Source organism: Rana temporaria, chromosome 1 (assembly GCF_905171775.1).
Source record: "Rana temporaria chromosome 1, aRanTem1.1, whole genome shotgun sequence".
Classification (NCBI taxonomy): Eukaryota; Metazoa; Chordata; class Amphibia; order Anura; family Ranidae; genus Rana; species Rana temporaria.
The window spans coordinates 12,218,829-12,241,774 of NC_053489.1; the positions used below are offsets into that span (position 1 = coordinate 12,218,829).

The 22,946-nt window shown below is 42.5% G+C and overlaps 1 protein-coding gene across 1 annotated transcript in view; it reads right to left on the reverse strand.

Annotated features, from left to right (window-relative positions):
- LOC120932520 (vomeronasal type-2 receptor 26-like) overlaps nt 1–22,946 on the reverse strand; it is a 73,745-nt gene that overhangs the window by 16,877 nt on the left and 33,922 nt on the right. The window contains exons 3-4 of the mRNA XM_040345381.1: nt 17,448–18,224; nt 9,630–9,851 (exon numbers count right to left, since the gene is read on the reverse strand). Of these exons, the coding sequence (XP_040201315.1) occupies nt 9,630–9,851; nt 17,448–18,224 (999 nt within the window). The remainder of the gene's footprint in view (nt 1–9,629; nt 9,852–17,447; nt 18,225–22,946) is intronic.

Below are 22,946 nucleotides of genomic sequence, written 5' to 3' on the forward strand. Positions count from 1 at the left end.
ACGACGCATGCGAGGGAGGGGAGCGGACGGATTGATCCGGTGAGTCTGTACAGACCACCGGATCAATCCGCTGGACCCGATTCAAGCAGATACATTTCTTAGCATGCTAAGAAATTTATATCCGCTTGAAATCGATCGGGCCGAGAAACGTATGCGGATAAATATCCGCTAGGCCGTACAGACGACCGGATTTATCCGCTGGAACTGATCCGCGGATCAATTCCAGCGGATAGATCCGGTGGTGTGTACGAGGCCTAAGAGTTCTTCCTTGCTGACACCCTACACTATGCAATCCCTTGCTGCAAAACTCAAGCCTGCAAACAGATAACGAAAGGAGGTGGCCCCCCCGCAAGAGCTTCACCCAGGAGAGGTCAAGGGCCTCTTAAGGGACCACCTTTGAAAAATCAGGGTCGCCCGGCAACGTCTAGATTCAATTTTAGACCAGTTTTCAGTACCGGCCCCCCACAGGGAGCTTCTGGCTACAATTATAATTCGGCTGCCCCTTCAGGTGGAGCTGGCTATTACCAGAGCCAGCCTCCTAGAGTATCACACCAAGTACCTAGAGGGAGGGGATGGGGACAAGGTGGCCTAAGAGGACAGAGCCATCCCTCCGTTGGTACCAATAACTGGCGTCAGGGACAAATGGGGGATGTTGATTACCCCTCCCCAGTGTATTTTCAACCTGAATCGGGGCTAGGATGGGACTATAATATACCCACCAATAACGCCTTTTTCCCTTTACGTGATATGGATGGCCCTGATGAGTATCAGATGCCTCAGGCCAACCATTTCTCTGCCCCTCAGGGAGGGCCCTGGTTTGCACCTCCTCCCTATTTACCACAAAGTGCCCCTGCCCCTTCAGGAACTCCTATGGTTCCCAATGGTTCCTTGAATTGGGGTTTTCACAGGCCCAGCCAGGGCACCAAAAGGTTGGTCGAAAGAGGCGAGGTAACAGAGGGGGGAGGGGACGCAGGACAGCCCAAGCGTTCCAAAACGTAGAAGGTAGAGGTATTTTTAATTTGAGCTCCAGAACACTGACAGACTCTGAGAGGGTGATATTGGATAAAGGTCTTAAATTTGCACCCCCCCAGAGTCTCAACAAATTTGGAACATACATGGATATCCACAAATTTGTCAGAAAAATCAACATTAAGAGATACATGGTGGGTATCCATTCTAGTAATCAAGTTTCTGGAAATGGCTACGTTCATTCGGGCCTTTCTAACGCCTCTCTGTTTAACCCTCCGGGAGGACTGGCACCTTCCCTGAAAATTTTCAGGGATGTTCTACTGAGAGATTTGGAGGCGATGGATATTAAGAAAGCCAAACTTAATAAAACTCTACAGGAAGGATTGGATTCCTTGTGTACCAACAAAGATTTATTCATAAGACCTGCAGATAAGGGGGGGGGGGCATTGTTGTGTTAGACAAGGTCGATTATCTGAAGGAAATGCATAACATTGTCGATGACACCAGTACTTACTCCATTTTACCAGTGACCCCAAAAGTAAATATAAAAGGGATTTGGAGATTTTGGTGGAAAGGGGTGTGTTTGAGGGGATACTTACACTAAAAGAAAAACTTTTCCTCATACCTAAAGCCCCCCGAACTCCGACGATATATTACCTTCCTAAACTTCATAAGGATCCTGTCTGCCCCCCGGGACGACCTATAGTGAGTGGTATAGATTCCATCACGTCCCGGGTGGGCAGATATATCGATTTTTATTTACAGCCTTTAGTTAAAAAAATCCCTTCCTATGTTAGGGATTCTAAACACATTATGAATGTTCTATCTGGTATTCCACCCACTCCGGATATGTGGATGGTCACCATTGACCCTTTATACCATTATTCCCCATACATTGGGACTGGAAGCAGTTCAGCATTTTCTCGTAAGAGATTCAGGGTTATCGATCAGACAGGTGACTATATTATGGCGTTATTGAAATTTGCTGCTGATTCCAATTATTTTTGGTTTGAAAACAATTTTTACAAACAGGTTACAGGAGTAGCCATGGGGGCCAAGTATGCCCCCAGCTTGGCCAATTTATTTATGGCCAAGTGGGAGGAGGATGTCATCCATGTGCGGGATTTTTCCCAGATTGCCCTTTGGGCAAGATACATCGATGACATCCTCCTCCTATGGGTTGGCGAGTATGAGGACCTTACCAGCTTTATGTCCACACTCAATTCCAATCAGAGAGGAATAGAGCTGAAATACGAGGCAAGCCAGACCAGCGTCCATTATTTGGATTTAAACATTGGGATTAAGGCAGGCAGTTTTGTTACGTCCACCTATTTCAAGGACACAGATCGCAACGCCTTTATTCCAACCGACAGTTGTCATCATACCCCTTGGATTAAAGGTGTCCCTAAAAGCCAGTACTTGAGGTTGAGACGAAATTGCACAGATCTACAGGACTTCTTTGTTCAAGCAGGAGTACTGACTGACCGCTTCTTGGAGAAGGGTTATACTCAGGAAGAACTAGAGGGAACCCTGAATCAAGTCCTTGCCATAGACAGGAAGGACCTGTTGGTTGATAAGATAAAAGATGAGGGTGCCGATTTTTTGAATTGCACACCTTTCATCACAACTTATTCTGTCCAGCATCGGTCTGTTTCCCATTTGATTCGGAAACATTGGCATATTGCAACTAATGATCCCATATTGAAAGACATTTTGCCAGACAGGCCTAAAGTAATTTTTAGGGGAGTCCAGTCCCTGAGGAACAAAATCTCACTTAATGTGGTCGACCCCCCGACTGGGAGTAGAGGTTTTTTTGATCAACTTAAGGGGTACTATAAATGTAAGAGATGTAGAATTTGTTCTTTGACCACCAACACTAGGAGGTGTGTTACAACGTTCACTTCTACTGTTACCAATAAGGAATTCAAAGTTGTTCCATGTATAACCTGTGCATCTACAGGGGTGGTTTATTTGGTCCAATGTCCGTGCGGCCTACAATATGTAGGCCGGACTAAGAGGTCCTTTCAAATAAGAGTAAACGAGCACATCACCAATATACTGGGAGGTTTCAAAGACCATTCAGTGTCTAACCATTATAGACTCAAACACAACCGAGACCCTTCCAACACCTTATTCCTGGGTATCGATAAATTCAAACCCCACTGGAGGGGTAGTAACCTAGTGAGGGATATATCCCAGATGGAGATGTGGTGGATACATCGATTAAAATCATACACTCCTTTTGGTCTAAACATTGATACGGACGTTAATGCTTTTATTAACAATGCATAACTATGTATTCTTTATGAAAGGCACCCTTGGAGGTGGAAAAAAGTTGTTTTAAGATTTCCTTAATTAATCACGTCATAAGACCCTTATGGTCAAAAAATATTTTTTCATAATAAACTACTTTTCCATAGTAGCATATCACTATTGTTAACTATGCACATTGGGGGTTTGATTACCCTTAGTTTTATTTGTTTATTATATCATAAATATTTACACTTAAGTAATACATTTTTGTATTTTGGTTTTGAGACCCAGAGAGGGTCACACTGGTTCTCTATGCACAATATTCCAGTTTAGGGAGACACTAATTGATATGACCATTTATGTGGCTATATCTGTTTTATAATTATAATTTAATTCTTATTCTAATATTGGGATGCCTTATTTAATTATTGCACCCATCATCTTCACGTGTTCTGAAAGGATCTGTAATCCTGTCAGGTCATATTGGTTTATTCACCTCTCAACTACATTTATATTATCAAAATCACGTTCTAAACTTTTGCAGGATAGTTCTGTATCTCCGATGGAAGCTCTACAGGTGACCCTAACTTACATCGGGTTAAATAGATTATAGGAGTTTATGGGGAGGGAGGTGTCCAGTGCCAGGGAGATCTCCGTCCCGCGTTCGGGTTTTATCCGTGTGTACATATATTTAATTTTGTTTAATATATTTTTCACTGAGCCCGGTATATTGGGTAGTAGTGAATGAGTTTTAATTAAACTTGTTACATATTTTTTATTAATTTTTTCAGTTGCAATGTCCTGGTTGCGTTGCGCCGCGCTCCTTGGTATGGGCATTTAACCTTATCTAAGATGGCGCTTTCTACATCCACTGGGCTGCCTTTCATAACGAGTGGCAGCTATTTAATGGTGTCTCACTGCCGAGAGCCCCACCCCCATTGATAACGTCCGCTTTGTGACGAAACGCGTCAGGGAGGCTACGTCAGTGACTTCACCACGCTCGGGAGGAAGGGCTCCTACATACCTACATGCCGACCGGCATTTCCACATTTTAAAACACTGGCTGTTTTTTATCGTTTCTGCTGTAAGTAGATTACTTTTAAATAAATTTTGATACCGTACGTTATTACGCTATATGCGTCCTCTTTTTTCATACACTCTCTCCAATGGAGCGACTGAGGTTTTACTGATCGTGACGCTGTGGACTCCGCATCTGAGATCCCTGGGGAAATAAAAGGCCGAGGCTGGGTTATAGCCATCCGCTTTGATTTCTTACCTTCTGGTAAGAGGCTTTAATTTCCAGGTGGAGGAACTTCACAAACTGCATGCATGTCACCGGGTGTTGGAGAAATTTATATCCATCGTTTCAATACTGAGCCACACTACATGGAATTTGTGTTTTTGTACTGCAATAGTGCATTCCTAGCCTCTGCATAAGAGCTCACAGACGTTTTCCATTGTTGTTACTTCTACCTTGAGTAGGGGATCTGTTCAATTATTTATCTTGGCGCAGCTTTTTGTTTTTTATGCAAACAGATAAGTAGCAATTGTTTCACTTGTAGTGCCTTAGAAAGACCTGCTACATATATTGCTTCTAAACATTGCTGTATTTAACTATGGCTTAGTGTATACTAAGATACTGCTAGGGCTGGCTGTTGTGCCTGTACGCTGTTTGCTGTGGAGCATCTTAAAGGGACATACAATCCCAAATTAGCTGAGCTATAAGTTCCTCTCCTATGCTACTATTAATTGTTATCACAATTCCTATTTACTACATGCTTGACATAAGTTCTTACTTGTTTATGGGCTCATGCCCTAAGTTACTGAACATGTGTCGCCTAAACTTTTCTATGCTAAGGGTTGAAGGTATTTCATACCTATTCCCTTAGTGGCCTAATGTACTTCTTTATGTTAAAGTGATATAATGTAGAGAACCCCCAAACTCCTGTTCCCTGATTGGAGTGATGCCTGGGGTCCCGTACTGATAATCCCTTGCATTCAGAAGTGCATTGGAATATTCACGTGTATTGTATACTTTTAACCGCTAGGGGTTGGTCGCATGTTGTAATACGTCCTCCCCTAGTAGCTCAACGCCTTCCTTTATGTGACAGAGAGATGATGTAGAGAACCCCCCAAACTCCTGTTTGTGTGGAGTGACGCCTGGGGTCCAATACTGAATTCTCACATAGAGAAGTGCATTGAAATCCTTGCTAACTGCAGTTGTGGTTCGCTCCCGTTTACCAGAGCCGTTACATCTTCATTCTCTAAAAACCCATTATCTCTGGTCAATTATTTTACATACAGTAGCTGGTTGGAATCGGTCATTTTGCAGCAGTTCTGCAATTGGTTAACATGATGAGGCGATGAATTGCCATGTTGGTGGGTCGTGGTGGTGGCAGGTAGCTGCTGGACAATGTGATTGAATTTGATTTCCATCAGGAAACATTGTTTGTTTGTTTTTAATATTTTTAATATTAATAAATAAAGGACTTTTCCATGATGTGGGTGTTTTGATTTACTTTGTACATTTTTTGTAAAGAGGGATACTATACTCTGCAGTAATTCGTCCAATGACTCATCGGTTGTCAGCGGGCTTCACCACTGACAGCTTAAATGAAAACAAAAAGATTGTGGGCCCCCTCCCAATCCATACCAGGCCCTCCGGGGGCCCAAAATTCGTACCAGATCTGTATTTGAGCATGCAGCCCGGCAGGCCAGGAAAAGGGGGGGGAACAAGCAAGCGCCCCCTCCTAAATCATACCAGGCTACATACCCACAACATGGGGGGGTGTCCAAGACGCCTTGTCCCCATGTTGATGGGGACAACAGTCTCATCCCTACAACCCTGGACTGTGGTTGTGGGGGTCTGTGGGCAGGGGGCTTATCAAAATCTGGAACCCCCCAGATCCTGACCCCCCTATATGAATAAGTATGGCTAACAATTCACCAAAAATGTGCAAAACCCGGACTTGTTGAATGTTTCTCTCAGACTGCTTGCTCCTCCGTCTGACATTTTTTTAAATAACAAAGGGGCGGAGTCAACCGAACATGATAGTGGGTGACCCCGCTCCCTTGTGATGTCACCACTCAGGGCATGCTGGTTTGATGACGTCACAGGGGACAGGGTCACCAGGTGACCTTATCAGGTGACTCCGCTCCCTGGCTGGAAGCGTTCCATGAGGCTGGAGCGTTTTTTTCTTCTTTTTTTGGGGTTCAGCGGTGCGGCAGGCAGCGTGAAATAGACCTACATTGGGGGGACATTCGTTTTTCTTTTTTAATAAAGTAATTGTCAGAAACTTGTTTACTATCTTTCTTCACTTTTTACATTAATTTGGTGAATGGGTAGGTGTACTATGTACCCCATACTCATTCACATGGGCGGGCCGAGATCCCTGTGTGAGAGATTTACGACTCCCTTTATCTGCTCTGACAACTTTATTCCAGAACACATAAATACACACATAGAACATAAATATCTTATAAGAAATTTTCCATATGTACAACAATTTTCACAGTCAAATATAGGGTTGTCCCGATACCACTTTTTTAGTGCAAGTACCGATACAATTTCTAAGAACTCGCCGATACCGATTACCGACACTTATTTTTAATGTCATGTGACAGTGGCACTAATATGCAGCACTGATAGGAATTGATAAGGCATGGACTGTGTCAGTAGATTTTTTTTTTTACAATATTTTTACAATATTTTTTTACAATATATATATATATATATATATATATATATATATATATATATATATATATATATATATATATATATATACACCAGTGATTTATGATGAGCCACAAAAGCGCCCAGACTCAAAAAAATCAATCAAGCGCTCATAGAAAACCAGCCCACAGATTAGAAACACATGCCAATGTTAATGGCTATAGCTGCTGCCTTACACTAGACTGGCTTTTGAAAACAAAAAACATCAACAAATGATTAACACAGGGTGAATATAAATAAATCCAAAAGGTAAAGAAATATAGATATCAACACAGGATGTGATAAAACAATAAAATACAATACAATTAAAGGAATCTGATGGGTGTGTCTGAGCAGAGACAGGGTGGATGAAAGCCGAACAAACATGGACGCCATCTCTGGTCATAACAACCCAAGACTCCCGTTTTACCGCTGATAGGAATCCTTATTCTGTGCTATTCCAGATAACAACGCATACCTGGATTATACTATTATTGCTTGTGGAAGGGAGGCTTTCTGCAGGCGTGCGCTATGAATCCCAACCATGCTGACCAGACATAGCAGAGACAAGATCGCACATCCGCCTATAACCAACAATGTCCTTGCAGAGCGAACATATCCCCCCTTCGACGATCGTCTACGCTAATGCACAGAGGGCCCTTCATCGGTGGACATACCCCCACTCTGCAAACATCACTCTTCAAGCTTATAACGTTTTCCACTACCAGTCGGGACTCAACCAGCATCAGTCTGCCCCAGTCAGCTCTTTAGAGCAGGTTTCAGGAGAACTAACACTCGGAGACACTATGACAATATATATTAAATACATCTTCATAAAATTTCCCCGACAAAAAGCACTGGGGTGAACCAGGACTAAAGCAGCTGAAAGCTACAGAGGGGAGAGGAAGAGAAGTGGCTGCCAGCTGACAGCCACTTCTCTTCCTCTCCCCTCTGTAGCTTTAAGCTGCTTTAGTCCTGGTTCACCCCAGTGCTTTTTGTCGGGGAAATTTTATGAAGATGTATTTAATATGAAAGCCACACAGGGAGATGAGTGTTTACCGCCCTGATCATCCCAGAGTGTCCAGGTATCGGACTAGGCATCAGGAGCATTTGCACGAGTACAAGTACTCCTGAAAATACTCAGTATCGGGATAATGCCGCATACAGACGGTCATTTTTTGTGATGAAAAAAAATGACGTTTTTGAAAACGTCATTTAACCACTTGCCGACCGCGCACCGTCGAAATACGTCCACAAGGTGGCTCTGCTGGGCGAGAGCACGTAATATGACGTCCTCTCTCCCAGCCGCCACTAGGGGGCGCGCGCGCGCGCCCCCCCCTCGCCCCCGACTCCCGTGCGTGTGCCCGGCGGGCGCGATCGCCGCCGGGCACACGCGATCGCTCGGTACAGAGCGGGGACCGGGATCTGTGTGTGTAAACACACAGCTCCCGGTCCTGTCAGCAGGGGAAATGCTGATCTTCGGTTCATACAATGTATGAACCGAGGATCAGTGTTTTCCCTAGTGAGGCCACCCCCCCCCCCACAGTAAGAACACACCCAGGCATACTTAACCCCTTCCCCGCCCCCTAGTGTTAACCCCTTCACTGCCAGTGGCATTTTTATAGTAATCCAATGCATTTTTATAGCACTGATCGCTATAAAAATGCCAATGGTCCCAAAAATGTGTCAAAAGTGTCCGAAGTGTCCGCCATAATGTCGCAATACCGAAAAAAAAAAATCGCTGATCGCTGCCATTACTAGTAAAAAAAATATAATAAAAATGACATAAAAATACCCCCTATTTTGTAAACGCTATAACTTTTGCGCAAACCAATCAATAAACGCTTATTGCGATTTTTTTTACGAAAAATATGTAGAAGAAAACGTATCGGCCTAAACTGAGGAAAAAAAATGTTTTTTTATATATTTTTGGGGGATATTTATTATAGCAAAATGTAAAAAATATTCATTTTTTTCAAAATTGGCGCTCTATTTTTGTTTATAGCGCAGAGGTGATCAAATACCACCAAAAGAAAGCTCTATTTGTGGGAAAAAAAGGACGCCAATTTTGTTTGGGAGCCACGTCGCACGACCGCGCAATTGTCTGTTAAAGCGACGCAGTCCCGAATCGCAAAAAGTACTCTGGTCTTTGGGCAGCAATATGGTCCGGGGGGTAAGTGGTTAAAATGATAGTGTGTGGGGAAAACGTCGTTTTATGTCTTCAGAAAAACGACCAAAAAAAAATTCGAACATGCTCGAATTTTTTGTGTCATTTTTCAAAATGTCTTTTTTTGTTTCAATTAAAATGATAGTGTGTGGGCAAAATGACGTTGAAAACCCGCACATGCTCAGAAGCAAGTTATGAAGCGAGCTTCAATGGAACAGAGTGCCGTCATACGTGCTGAACGTAACATCGCTTTGCTAGAGCATTTTGAAAAACGATGGTGTGTATGCTACATCGTTTTTGAAAATGAAGTTTCAAAAATGTAGTTTTTTTTTATTACTTAAAACTTCATTTTTTTTTCATCACAAAAAATGACCGTCTGTACGCGGAATAACACTAATCAAAAAACTTCAAGGGCTCCAAAAATGACCCCATTCATGGAGAGGCAGATTGGTTTGTGTATCTATAAATCCCAATTACAAACCTCCTCAGAAAACAATATAAACAGAAAATAAAGTGATTTCTTACGTTGCCTTCTCTCCAGAAGGATGGATCGCTCATATTGGGAAATGGTCCCGGCACATAATCTGGGCTTTGCATAGTGGAAAGTTTTCTATATGAATAATAGGTCTCGTTAAAATAATACCAGCTTTGTAAAATAAGATCAGCTGGAACTTCTCTTCTCTCATTAAAGTGGATCTCGCCTCCGGTTGGGTCGGTATAATGAAGATTTCTCATATATTTGTTCAGCTTTTGATAGAAGACAGAAATACACACATTACTATATACAGGTATAAGAGTTCTGGAATTATAGTTTGCTTAACAAAATACAAAATGTGATGGAGTTATAATCCAGTTACTGGGCGGTCTTTCTATAAACGTGAATAGGAATGAATGAATCCCATCAATCCAAGAGAGACAGAAATATCTGGTAACTGCACATTAAATACATCATTACCAATAGGAGATTGCATTGTCATATACAGGTTTTTCACATAATGGGTGAAGTTTTGCTTTAAATACAGGGACACTTTCAGAATACTCCCACCCACCAAGTCGGCACCTTAGTTGTCCTGAGAAGCCTCTGACTTACCAATCCCCTCAGAGGTGTCCAGGGACATCTGCTGCCCAAGACATGCTAGGGGGAGATACATTAACAGAGAAAATCTGAATTTCATTTGCATTCTCAGCAGCAATAAACTTCACATTCACATTTTCATCATCAGTGCTTAACATCTCAACAGTTCTTCCAACTTTGGTCACTCCCAATTTACTGTATTTCTCACAACCATATATATCAGTTTGTAAATGGATAGAAAACTGTCTGAAAGATAGAATTCAGAGAGAAGTGGTTAATGATTCTTACTCTGAATGGTCGAAGGTTATCAGTGGTGTACCCCAAGGTTCAGTGTTGGGACCCTTACTATGTAGTGGGAAGGAAAGGTTGATGAAGCGATAGAACTTGCGGTATCAGGCCTGGATATAGAAAGAGCAATCCTGCTCTCAGCTGCACAATAATGATAGTCACCGTACGTCGCCACTCCAGCCAGAGTGGGTGAAGTGCCCCCCGACAGACTTCTGCCACAAGCCTGGCAGCCAAAGTGTCACTTTAGATTGCTGGGAGGAACAGGCCTCTGCCACAGACCTGTCTCTAGGGCCTCTGCCACAGGCCTATTACTTGAATGAGCTAAACGGATGAATTGAGCGAATCCTCCAAGTAGATTGAAAGTAGGTCAACGGATGACAGCAAGGGTACCTGTCAGCATTCCGGTCACCAGATCCCCGATGGTTCGTTCAATCTGCCTCCTGGTTCTCCTCAAGCCGACCCCCCAATCGAGCGGCACACAGCCTGGAATCCTCTCAGTAATTTGGGGGACCCAGTAAGTCACTGGGGCCCCTCTTAGCAATTTGGATCTCCGCATAGCATACGACCCCGGCCTGGAAGGCCATCGCCGGGGTCCGTTGGACGCGCACACCCTGAAGGTGGATGCCGCACCTGGAACCTGGAACCCGTGGGAAGAACCAATAAAGATGGTGGGCCAGATTCAGATACAATTACGTTACGCTGCGGCGGCGTAACGTATCCCATTTACGTTACACCGCCGCAGGTTTACAGCGTAAGTGCCTGATTCACAAAGCTCTTACCTGTAAACTTGCGGCGGTGTAACGTAAATCCGCTCGGCGCAATGACGTCATTGGTTTCGACGTTAACGTAAATGGCGTCCAGCTCCATTCACGGACGACTTACGCAAACGACGTGAAATTTAAAATTTTGACGCAGGAACGACGGCCATACTAAACATGGGTTACACCACCTAGAGGGCAGCCTTAGTTTTACGCGGCATGTCTCGACGGAAACAACATAAATTTAGAGCGACGGGTAAAGCGTACGTTCGTGAATCGCCGTAACAAATCATTTGCATATTCTACGCCGACCGCAATGGAATCGCCACCTAGTGGCCGGCGTAGAATTGCATCCTAAGATCAGACGGTGTAAGTCAATTACACCTGTCGGATCTTAGGGCTATCTATGCGTAACTGATTCTATGAATCAGCCTCATAGTTACGACGGGCGGATCACAGAGATACGACGGCGTATCAGGAGATACGCCGTTGTATCTCTTTTGTGAATCTGGCCCGGTGTCTGTCACAGATATGCCCCCTCCCAGCATGCCCCACAAGGGAAAACTCCTCTAATTGGCTGCTGGGGAAGAGTGGCTCTGCCAGAACCCCTCTAGCGCCATCTGTCGCCCAGGGGTGGAAACAACACCCCTGGAGCACAGACTGACCCACAGGACAGTTCTGAAATGACAGCAGCCCATAATTTAACAAATTGTGAATGGGAGCAAATAACTCTCCCATTCCCCATTAACTTTAACGTAGTGCCCATACTGAAAGTAAGGGGGCGCTACACTTTAAAGAGACACACTCTAGAAAAACGCTTCTCTGATCTTTTGCACTTTTATATTTGTAAAATTGGCTTAACCATAAATGTATATAAACATAATCATACACACATAAATATCATAAATAAATACAAGAGAATATAAATACAGTATATATAATAAATATATTTAAATATGGACTATTTAAATGTCTCTCTTAACACCCCCCACTTCAAAAAAAAGAAAAAAAGAAAAAATGTAATTATGTATAAATCCCCGTTCGCGCCGACCGTATGCACATTTGTGGTACCATTTTTTAGAGCGGGCTTTCTTGGGATAACAACCGGAGGAGCGGGAGGGGACTCCCCCCCCCCATCCCGCCGCCTTCCGCCACTCTTACCAGGCCTCCCGTCTTACCGGGAGACCCGTTCCGCGATCCGCCTCTTTTAGACCCCCGATCTCTCCATAAAGAGTACATGTCACCACCTATTACTGTCACAAGGGATGTTTACATTCCTTGTGGCAGCAGTAAAAGTGACCAAAACATTTAAAAAAACACACAATGTAAAAAAGTTAAAATAAATAAGAAAAAAATAATATTTTTAAAGCTCCCCTGTCCCCGCAAGCTCGGGCAGCAAAGAAAACGCACACGTAACTAGCGCCTGCATACGTAAACAATGTTCGAATCACACATGTGATGTGTCGCCGCAATCATGCGAGAGCAACAATTCTAGCACTAGACCCCCTCTGTAACTCTAACCTGGTAACCATTATTTTTTTGTAAAGCGTCGCCTATGGAGATTTTTAGGTACCGTAGTTTGTCGCCATTCCACTAGTGTGCGCAATTTCAAAGCGTGACATGTTAGGTATCTATTTACTCGGCGTAACATTATCTTTAACATTATAGAAAACAATTGGGCTAAATTTACTGTCTAGTTTTTTTTTTAATTCATTAAGGTGTCTTTTCCACCAAAATAGTGTGTTTGAAAAACTGCTGCACAAATACCACGTGACATAAAATATTGCATCGATCGCCATTTTATTCTCTAGGGTCTCTGCTAAAAATACATATATATATATTAGGGATGAGCCGAACACCCCCCCGTTCGGTTCGCACCAGAACCTGCGAACAGACCAAAAGTTTGTGTAAACTTTAGAACCCCGTTAAAGTCTATGGGACTCGAACGTTTGAAATCTAAAGTGCTAATTTTAAAGGCCAATATGCAAAAAAAGTTTTAAAAACGGACGTTGTTTCGGGAGCAGTGATTTTAATAATGCTTAAAGTGAAACAATTAAAGTGAAATGTTCCTTTAAATTTCATATCTAGGGGGGTGTATAGTATGCATGTGAAGTAGAAAAAAGTAATTTAAAATAACTCGCGGCTATAATGAATTGTCAGCTCCTGGCAATACAGAAAAATATCATTCATAAAAAAAAATGCGTGGGGGTCCCCCCAAATTCAATTACGGGGAACCCCGCATTAAATTTGAAAAACATGTTGTGGGGTTCTGCCAAATATCCATTCCAGACCCTTCAGGTCTGGTGTGGATTTTAAGGGGGACTTTATCCGAGCACGCAACCTGGCAGGCCAGAAAAAAAAGGGAGGTGACAAGAGAGCGGCCCCCCTTCTGAACCGTACAAGGCCACATGTCCTCAACATTGGAAGGATGCTTTGGGGGTCTATGTCCCCATGTTGATGGCCTCATCCCCACAACATTTGCCCGGAATCTGGAAGGCCCCTTCAGAAATGACACTTTGTGCAGGGACAGTTCTAAGCACAGTAAACAAGCGCTGCTTTACAAGCATACTATACACCCCCCTTAGGTACGAAATGTCAAACAATATTTCACTTTTATTGTTTCACTTTAAGCATTATTAAAATCACTGCTCCCGAAAACTAACTGCCATTTTTAAAACTTTTTTTGCATTGATACATGTCCCCTGGGGCAGGACCCAGGTCCCCAAACACTTTTTTAGGACAATAAATTGCATATTACCCTTTAAAATTAGCACTTTAGATTTCTCCCATAGACTTTTACAGGGTGTTCCGCGGCTTTTCGAATTTGCCGCAAACACCCCAAATTGTTCGACTCGAACGTGAAGCTCATCCCTAATATATATATATATATATATATATATATATATATATATATATTGTTTGGGGGTTCTAAGTAATTTTCTAGCGAAAAATACGGATTTTCACTTGTAAGCAACACATGTCAAAAATAGGTTTAGGCACGAAAGGGTTAAAACCTGTATACTGTAGAGAAATCAAAGAATTTTGGTGATACATATGTTTGAATTTAGCTTATGTAAAGCAACTAGTAAATCAATAATAGATAAATATCCAATCATCCTTCCCCCAACTTATTATAAAACAAATTACCATTTATGTAATTATATTTAAACTCATATAGAGAAACCAAAGAATTGAGTGATTGCAATTTTCCCGATTGGCCAGACAGCGAGAGGAGCGTGGAGATAGCTGTCTATCCACATTATTATGTACTATAGCAGGGGTCTCCAAACATTCTAAACAAAGGGCCGGTTTATTGTCCTTCAGACTCTTGGAGGGCCGGACTTTGGCCAGCAGAGTGAAAATTTTCCTGGCATCAGTTGGAGTAAACATCTTGTATCATAAGGAGGAATAGTGCCCCATTGCTGGTATCATAGGGAGGAATAGTGCCCCATTAATGGTGTCAGTGGGAGAAATAGTGCTCCATTTTCGGTGTCAGATGGCAGAATAGTGCCTCATATCATTTGGAGTGACAGTGCTCCAAGGGCCGGATAAAGGCAAGCAAAGGGCCGCATCCGGCCCTTGGGCCGCAGTTTGGAGACCACTGTACTATAGGATAAGGATCATACTAATATAAACACTTATTGTCCAACTTACTCTTTGCTGGAATCCACGTTGTTCAGCTTTATTTATCTCCATGTACATTCCATGTAGAGCGTGGGCCACAATATATACAGCCTTGTACACATAGGAGTGCAGAGTTGTATAAGAAGACAATAAGGATGAAACATTTTTTACACCTGTACAAGGTTTTACAATAATATTATACAACGCTTGAAAATAGTAATTTTTTAGATAGTCTGGGGAACTACAGTGAAACCAACGAGCCCCAACATCTTCCAGTATGGGGTCATTTATGGAGCTGGAGAAGTCGACACCCTCGGTATAAACATCCATGCTTAGCTTTTTTTCTTCTGGCCACACAAATATGAAGCTGCAGTTAATTAACACATACATCCCCTGAGAATTATTAGGTATTGTAATCCATGATGGTGGGAAAATTAATGTTATATCTCTTATATAAGAGAATAACCGAAGAGCAAAATACAAAAAGTTTATTGCGGAAGTTCCGCACGCTATGACAATCCTAGCTGTTGATTTAATAATTGTCTGACTATCAGTTACCGAATTTGATTGGCGTGAAATTATATAATCTGTGCAGATCCCGTGTTCTCTCATCATCTTTCTCAGTTCTTGGGCCTCCTCATCACCGCTGCCGTCCCACGATGTTATTATTCCAACCCAGTTCCACCCAAAATGCTGCAATAATTTAATAATAGCTGCAAAACGGACCCGTTCGTCTGGTGTCACACGGAATAAAGTTGGATACATTTTTCCATCACTCAGTTGAGGGTCAGTGACTTGATAATTGACCTGGATGATATGTTGGGAAATATTTTGATGGGATGTTATTATTCAAACAATGAAATATGAGAAATGTAATAAATAAATGACACACAAAGATCTCTTTAACATATTTATTTTTGCTGTTCTAATAAAAAAAAAGTAATTGTCAAATTTTTATCATAGAGATCTGAGATTAAGAGAGCAAACAATGCCTACTTACCTTCTCCACCCTCACATTTCTCGGCAGAATTCAGCCAGAAACTCGATCGGAGCTGGATTCTGCCAGGAAACTCGGTCGTGTGTACACTTTTCAGCGAGGAAGCCGACGAGGAACTCGTCGGGCCAAATAGAGAACATGTTCTCTATTTCCTTGTTGTTCACTGAGGAAAGTCGGCCCGCCGAGATCCTCAGCGGCTTCAACACTGAACTCGACGAGGAACTTGATGTGTTCGGCACGTCGAGTTCCTCGGACGTGTGTACGGGGCCTTAAAGTGGTTGTAAACCTTTATATATACCCAGTTCATACACAGAGATAATGTACCTGTTTACCTTTAATGCCCCGTACATACAATCGGTTTTTCTGTAGGAAAAAGTCAGATGAGAGCTTTTGATCAGGAATCCCGACCATCTGACTTTTCCAATAGGAAAACAGCCAAAAACGTCCGGCAAAAGATAGAGAGCTGGTTCTCTTTTTTTACCTTCGGGATTCCCGACTGACTTTTTCCCGACCGTGTGTACGGGGCATTAGACTTATCTTCTCTACATCCATTTAAATTGCCGAATTTATATGGTTGTCTGAGAGTTCTGAAAAAATGTGGTGAAAAGCTGAAGTTACACCCTGCAGAGCTCAGTGAGGAGAGCTCTGAGAGCTGATTGGAGGGAAGGGACACACCCCCTTCACACAGCACACAAAACAGAGCTGAGGCTGTCAATCTACTGGCGCTTCCTCCCCCGTCACCATTTTTCCCTTGGTGTCAGGAGAACTTGTCAGAAGTGACTCCTGCAGATAGCGGAGAAAGGAGGCAGCAGACAGAAATGATACTTTAATTGCTTTAACGCCATCGATTTCAATGCATAACATGTAAAGCAGTATATTTATGTGCGTTAGTGCACGTTTAATGCAGTATATTTCAGTGTATTACTGCAAGTTTAATGCCGTAGATTTCAGTAAGTTACGTGCCGTTTAACACAGTATATTTCAGTGCGTTACTGCATGTTTAACGCCATGTTTTGCAGTGCGTTACATGCCATTTAACGCAGTATATTTCTGTGTGTTAATGCATGTTTAATGCAGTATATTTCAGCGCATTACTGCAAGTTTAACGCCATATATTTCAGTGCGTTTAGTGCCGTTTAATGCAGTATATTTCAGTGTGTTACTCAAAGTTTAATGCCGTATATTTCAGTGCGTTTAGTGCCGTTTAATGCAGTATATTTCAGTGCGTTACTCAAAGTTTAATGCTGTATATTTCAGTGCATTACGTACCATGTATTGCAGCATATTTCGGTGCGTTAGTGCACATTTAATGTCGTATATTTCAGTGCGTTACGTGCTGTTTAATGCAGTATATTTTAGTGCCCCATTGCTGGTATCATAGGGAGGAATAGTGCCCCATTAATGGTGTCAGTGGGAGAAATAGTGCTCCATTTTCGGTGTCAGATGGCAGAATAGTGCCTCATATCATTTGGAGTGACAGTGCTCCAAGGGCCGGATAAAGGCAAGCAAAGGGCCGCATCCGGCCCTTGGGCCGCAGTTTGGAGACCACTGTACTATAGGATAAGGATCATACTAATATAAACACTTATTGTCCAACTTACTCTTTGCTGGAATCCACGTTGTTCAGCTTTATTTATCTCCATGTACATTCCATGTAGAGCGTGGGCCACAATATATACAGCCTTGTACACATAGGAGTGCAGAGTTGTATAAGAAGACAATAAGGATGAAACATTTTTTACACCTGTACAAGGTTTTACAATAATATTATACAACGCTTGAAAATAGTAATTTTTTAGATAGTCTGGGGAACTACAGTGAAACCAACGAGCCCCAACATCTTCCAGTATGGGGTCATTTATGGAGCTGGAGAAGTCGACACCCTCGGTATAAACATCCATGCTTAGCTTTTTTTCTTCTGGCCACACAAATATGAAGCTGCAGTTAATTAACACATACATCCCCTGAGAATTATTAGGTATTGTAATCCATGATGGTGGGAAAATTAATGTTATATCTCTTATATAAGAGAATAACCGAAGAGCAAAATACAAAAAGTTTATTGCGGAAGTTCCGCACGCTATGACAATCCTAGCTGTTGATTTAATAATTGTCTGACTATCAGTTACCGAATTTGATTGGCGTGAAATTATATAATCTGTGCAGATCCCGTGTTCTCTCATCATCTTTCTCAGTTCTTGGGCCTCCTCATCACCGCTGCCGTCCCACGATGTTATTATTCCAACCCAGTTCCACCCAAAATGCTGCAATAATTTAATAATAGCTGCAAAACGGACCCGTTCGTCTGGTGTCACACGGAATAAAGTTGGATACATTTTTCCATCACTCAGTTGAGGGTCAGTGACTTGATAATTGACCTGGATGATATGTTGGGAAATATTTTGATGGGATGTTATTATTCAAACAATGAAATATGAGAAATGTAATAAATAAATGACACACAAAGATCTCTTTAACATATTTATTTTTGCTGTTCTAATAAAAAAAAAGTAATTGTCAAATTTTTATCATAGAGATCTGAGATTAAGAGAGCAAACAATGCCTACTTACCTTCTCCACCCTCACATTTCTCGGCAGAATTCAGCCAGAAACTCGATCGGAGCTGGATTCTGCCAGGAAACTCGGTCGTGTGTACACTTTTCAGCGAGGAAGCCGACGAGGAACTCGTCGGGCCAAATAGAGAACATGTTCTCTATTTCCTTGTTGTTCACTGAGGAAAGTCGGCCCGCCGAGATCCTCAGCGGCTTCAACACTGAACTCGACGAGGAACTTGATGTGTTCGGCACGTCGAGTTCCTCGGACGTGTGTACGGGGCCTTAAAGTGGTTGTAAACCTTTATATATACCCAGTTCATACACAGAGATAATGTACCTGTTTACCTTTAATGCCCCGTACATACAATCGGTTTTTCTGTAGGAAAAAGTCAGATGAGAGCTTTTGATCAGGAATCCCGACCATCTGACTTTTCCAATAGGAAAACAGCCAAAAACGTCCGGCAAAAGATAGAGAGCTGGTTCTCTTTTTTTACCTTCGGGATTCCCGACTGACTTTTTCCCGACCGTGTGTACGGGGCATTAGACTTATCTTCTCTACATCCATTTAAATTGCCGAATTTATATGGTTGTCTGAGAGTTCTGAAAAAATGTGGTGAAAAGCTGAAGTTACACCCTGCAGAGCTCAGTGAGGAGAGCTCTGAGAGCTGATTGGAGGGAAGGGACACACCCCCTTCACACAGCACACAAAACAGAGCTGAGGCTGTCAATCTACTGGCGCTTCCTCCCCCGTCACCATTTTTCCCTTGGTGTCAGGAGAACTTGTCAGAAGTGACTCCTGCAGATAGCGGAGAAAGGAGGCAGCAGACAGAAATGATACTTTAATTGCTTTAACGCCATCGATTTCAATGCATAACATGTAAAGCAGTATATTTATGTGCGTTAGTGCACGTTTAATGCAGTATATTTCAGTGTATTACTGCAAGTTTAATGCCGTAGATTTCAGTAAGTTACGTGCCGTTTAACACAGTATATTTCAGTGCGTTACTGCATGTTTAACGCCATGTTTTGCAGTGCGTTACATGCCATTTAACGCAGTATATTTCTGTGTGTTAATGCATGTTTAATGCAGTATATTTCAGCGCATTACTGCAAGTTTAACGCCATATATTTCAGTGCGTTTAGTGCCGTTTAATGCAGTATATTTCAGTGTGTTACTCAAAGTTTAATGCCGTATATTTCAGTGCGTTTAGTGCCGTTTAATGCAGTATATTTCAGTGCGTTACTCAAAGTTTAATGCTGTATATTTCAGTGCATTACGTACCATGTATTGCAGCATATTTCGGTGCGTTAGTGCACATTTAATGTCGTATATTTCAGTGCGTTACGTGCTGTTTAATGCAGTATATTTTAGTGCGCTGCTGCACGTTTAATGATGTATAGTTCAGTGCATTAAATGCCATTTAACGCAGCATATTTTAGTGCATTTCTTTCATCTAATGAAGTATATTTCTGTGCATTAGTGCACGTTTAATGCAGTATATTTCAGTGCGCCACTGCAAGTTTAACACTGTATGTTTCAGTGCGTTACATACCATTTAATGCAGTGTATTTCAGTGCATTACTGCAAGTTTAAAGCTGTATATTTCAGTGCATTACGTGCCATTTAACGCAATATGTTTCTGTGCGTTAGTGCACGTTTAATGCAGTATACTTCAGTGAGTTACTGCAAGTTTAACGCCGTATATTTCATTGCGTTACATGCTGTTTAATGCAGTGTATTTCAGTGCTTTACTGCAAGTTTAATGCTGTATATTTATGTACGTTAATGCACATTTATTGTAGTATTTTTCAGTGCGTCACTGCAAGTTTAACGCCGTAAATTTCATTGCGCTATGTGCTGTTTAATGCAGTGTATTTCAGTGCACTACTGCAAGTTTAATGCTGTATATTTATGTACGTTAATGCACATTTATTGTAGTATTTTTCAGTGCGTCACTGCAAGTTTAAAACTGTATTTTTCAGTGCGTTACTGCAAGTTTAACACCATATATTTCAGGCCATTAGTGCATGTTTAACGCAGTACTGTATATTTCTGTGTGCTACTGCGCATTTGATGCAGGATATTGCAGTGCGTTAGTGCAGTTTTACTGCAGTATATTATAGTGTATCAGTGGAGTGTGTCTGTGTAGTGAGTACTCAAGTTAAATTGCACCAAACACCACTTTCCATTAATCAAAGTGCATCCACGTACACATTTCCACATCTTCATTACATTTTGTTATTAAGCACACCCCCCCATCATGTCTGGGAGGGAAAAAACGAGAGGCAGACATTTGCCCATGACACTGTGATGCCGCGTACACACCATCACTTTATGTGATGAAAAAAAACAACGTTTTAAAAACGTCACTTTAATTGACCGTGTGTGGGGGAAAACGTCGTTTTATGTCTTGTAAAAAACGACCAAAAAAAATTGAAGCATGCTTCAATTTTATGTGTCGTTTTTCAAAACGTCGTTTTTTACTTCACAGAAATTGACCGTGTGTAGCAAAAAACGTCGTTTAAAAAGACGTTTTTACACCCGTGCATGCCCAGAAGCTAGTTATGAAGCGAGCTTCAATGGAAAAAGTGGTGAGAACGTAACCTCGCTTTGCTAGAACATTGTGAGAAAAACGATAGTGTGTAGGCAACTTCGTCTTTGAAAATTGAAGTTTCAAAAACGTCGTTTTTTACTTCACAGAAAATGTCGTTTTTTTTCATCACATAAAGTGATGGTGTGTACGGGGCATTAGGGGGCCAGCAGCATATGTGTCCACAGGCAAAGGTGGATATGGTCAGTCCTTGGGCAGGGCTCAATTTCCTCTGTTTAGTGATGTTGCCATGCTATTCAGCCACACCATGCAGAGGAGGTGGTAGACTGGCTTACTAAACCATACTCATCCTCCTCATCTTCCGTCACCCAAGCAGAGACTAGTGCACAGTCCACTGCAGCTGCCAAAGTGGCTAAACCTGCCTCCTTGCCCACAGCTATTCCTGCCATACTCCCAGCATAAGGCATGGAGAAGTCATCTGAGTTATTTGAACACCTCATCAGCCACTTGATCCTTGATGATGCACAGCTATTACTTGATTTAGATGTTGGTTCTGAGGTTGAGGAAGGCAGGTACATGAGCCTACAGTGAGGGGAGAACACTGGTACAAAAATTGGCAGTCATGTTCCCCCAGCTGCAGTGTATTGCCAAGTTGTCTCCAGTGGTGAGAAAGTGAGTGAGTGAATAACTTGTATAGCGCTACAAATGCGAACTGAATCGCCTCAAGGTGCTTGGTATCCATTTTCTTCCTTATCCTTCAGAAGAGGTGGGTCTTAAGTTTTTTTCTGAAGGCCCAATGATTTTCTTCTATTCAGATGGTATTGAGGATGGAGGAGATGATGATGAGGTTACTGACGTGATTTGGGTGCTGGATAGAGCAGAGAAGGAAAATGAGGGTGAGGCACAACCCTGACGTGGCATCCATCATGGATAAGTAGAGAGCAGCCACCCTATTCCATCACATTGTGGAGTTGTTATCTCCCGACCCACTTCACACAGCTCAGCTATCTGGGCTTATTTTAGCACATGTGCAGCCGATTGCACTGTTGCAATTTCCACACTTTGTCTCAAGCACATCAAGCATGACAAAAACACCAACCATTTGGCTACCACGTGCTTGACAAGGCACTTAACCTCCCACCACTCAAAAGCGGTAAAAGCGTCTGAAAGCCACACAAAAGGGGCGCAGTTCAGTTCCTTCTCCTTACTCACCTTAGTCTGCCCTGCTATACCTCATTACCTCTCAGCAGATTCCACTGACTGGGGTGATGGTATAGTGCAGGGTGTCCCAGCAGGTCATTGCAGCACAGCAGCCAGTAGCACACCATCAGCTGCAGACTATAGCCAGCAAATTTCCCTACCCTCATCTGCAGCATCAGAAAAAAAATACAGTCTATGCCACCCATATTCCCAGCGCCTAAATGCAAGCTTGTCAAAGCTGCTGGCTTTACATCTTCTGCCTTTCCATCTGGTGGATTCTACCCCTTTCTGTGAATTTACAGAATGTGCTGTACCACAATTTCAGGTTCCCAGTTGCTATTCTTTCCACATAGGTCCATTCCAGCGCTGTACCATCATGTGGAAGGCAATGTTGTGGCATCGTTGGGCAAGGCAGTCATCTGCAAAGTCCACGTTACTGCTAACTAGTGGTTCAGCAAATACAGTATGGTCAGGGATGATATATTTTGTTTACAGGACACTGGGTAACTCTGCTTGCAACTCAGACGGATGCAGGACAGGGCTCAGTGCTGCAGCTTGTTGTGCTGCCATATGTTCATACAGCTAGTAGTGATGATGCAAGATTTGTCAGCTCTACTCCCTCCTCCTTATCCTCCATGCCCTCCTCTGTGGAATTGTCCTATGAACCACAAGCATTCAAAGGGCTATTCAATGAGTCAGGCTAAAAGATGACATGCAGTGTTTCAGCCTGTGTGTTTAGGGGACAGGAACCACACCAGAGCAGAGATTTTTGCAGCTCTGCAGGGGCAGGCCC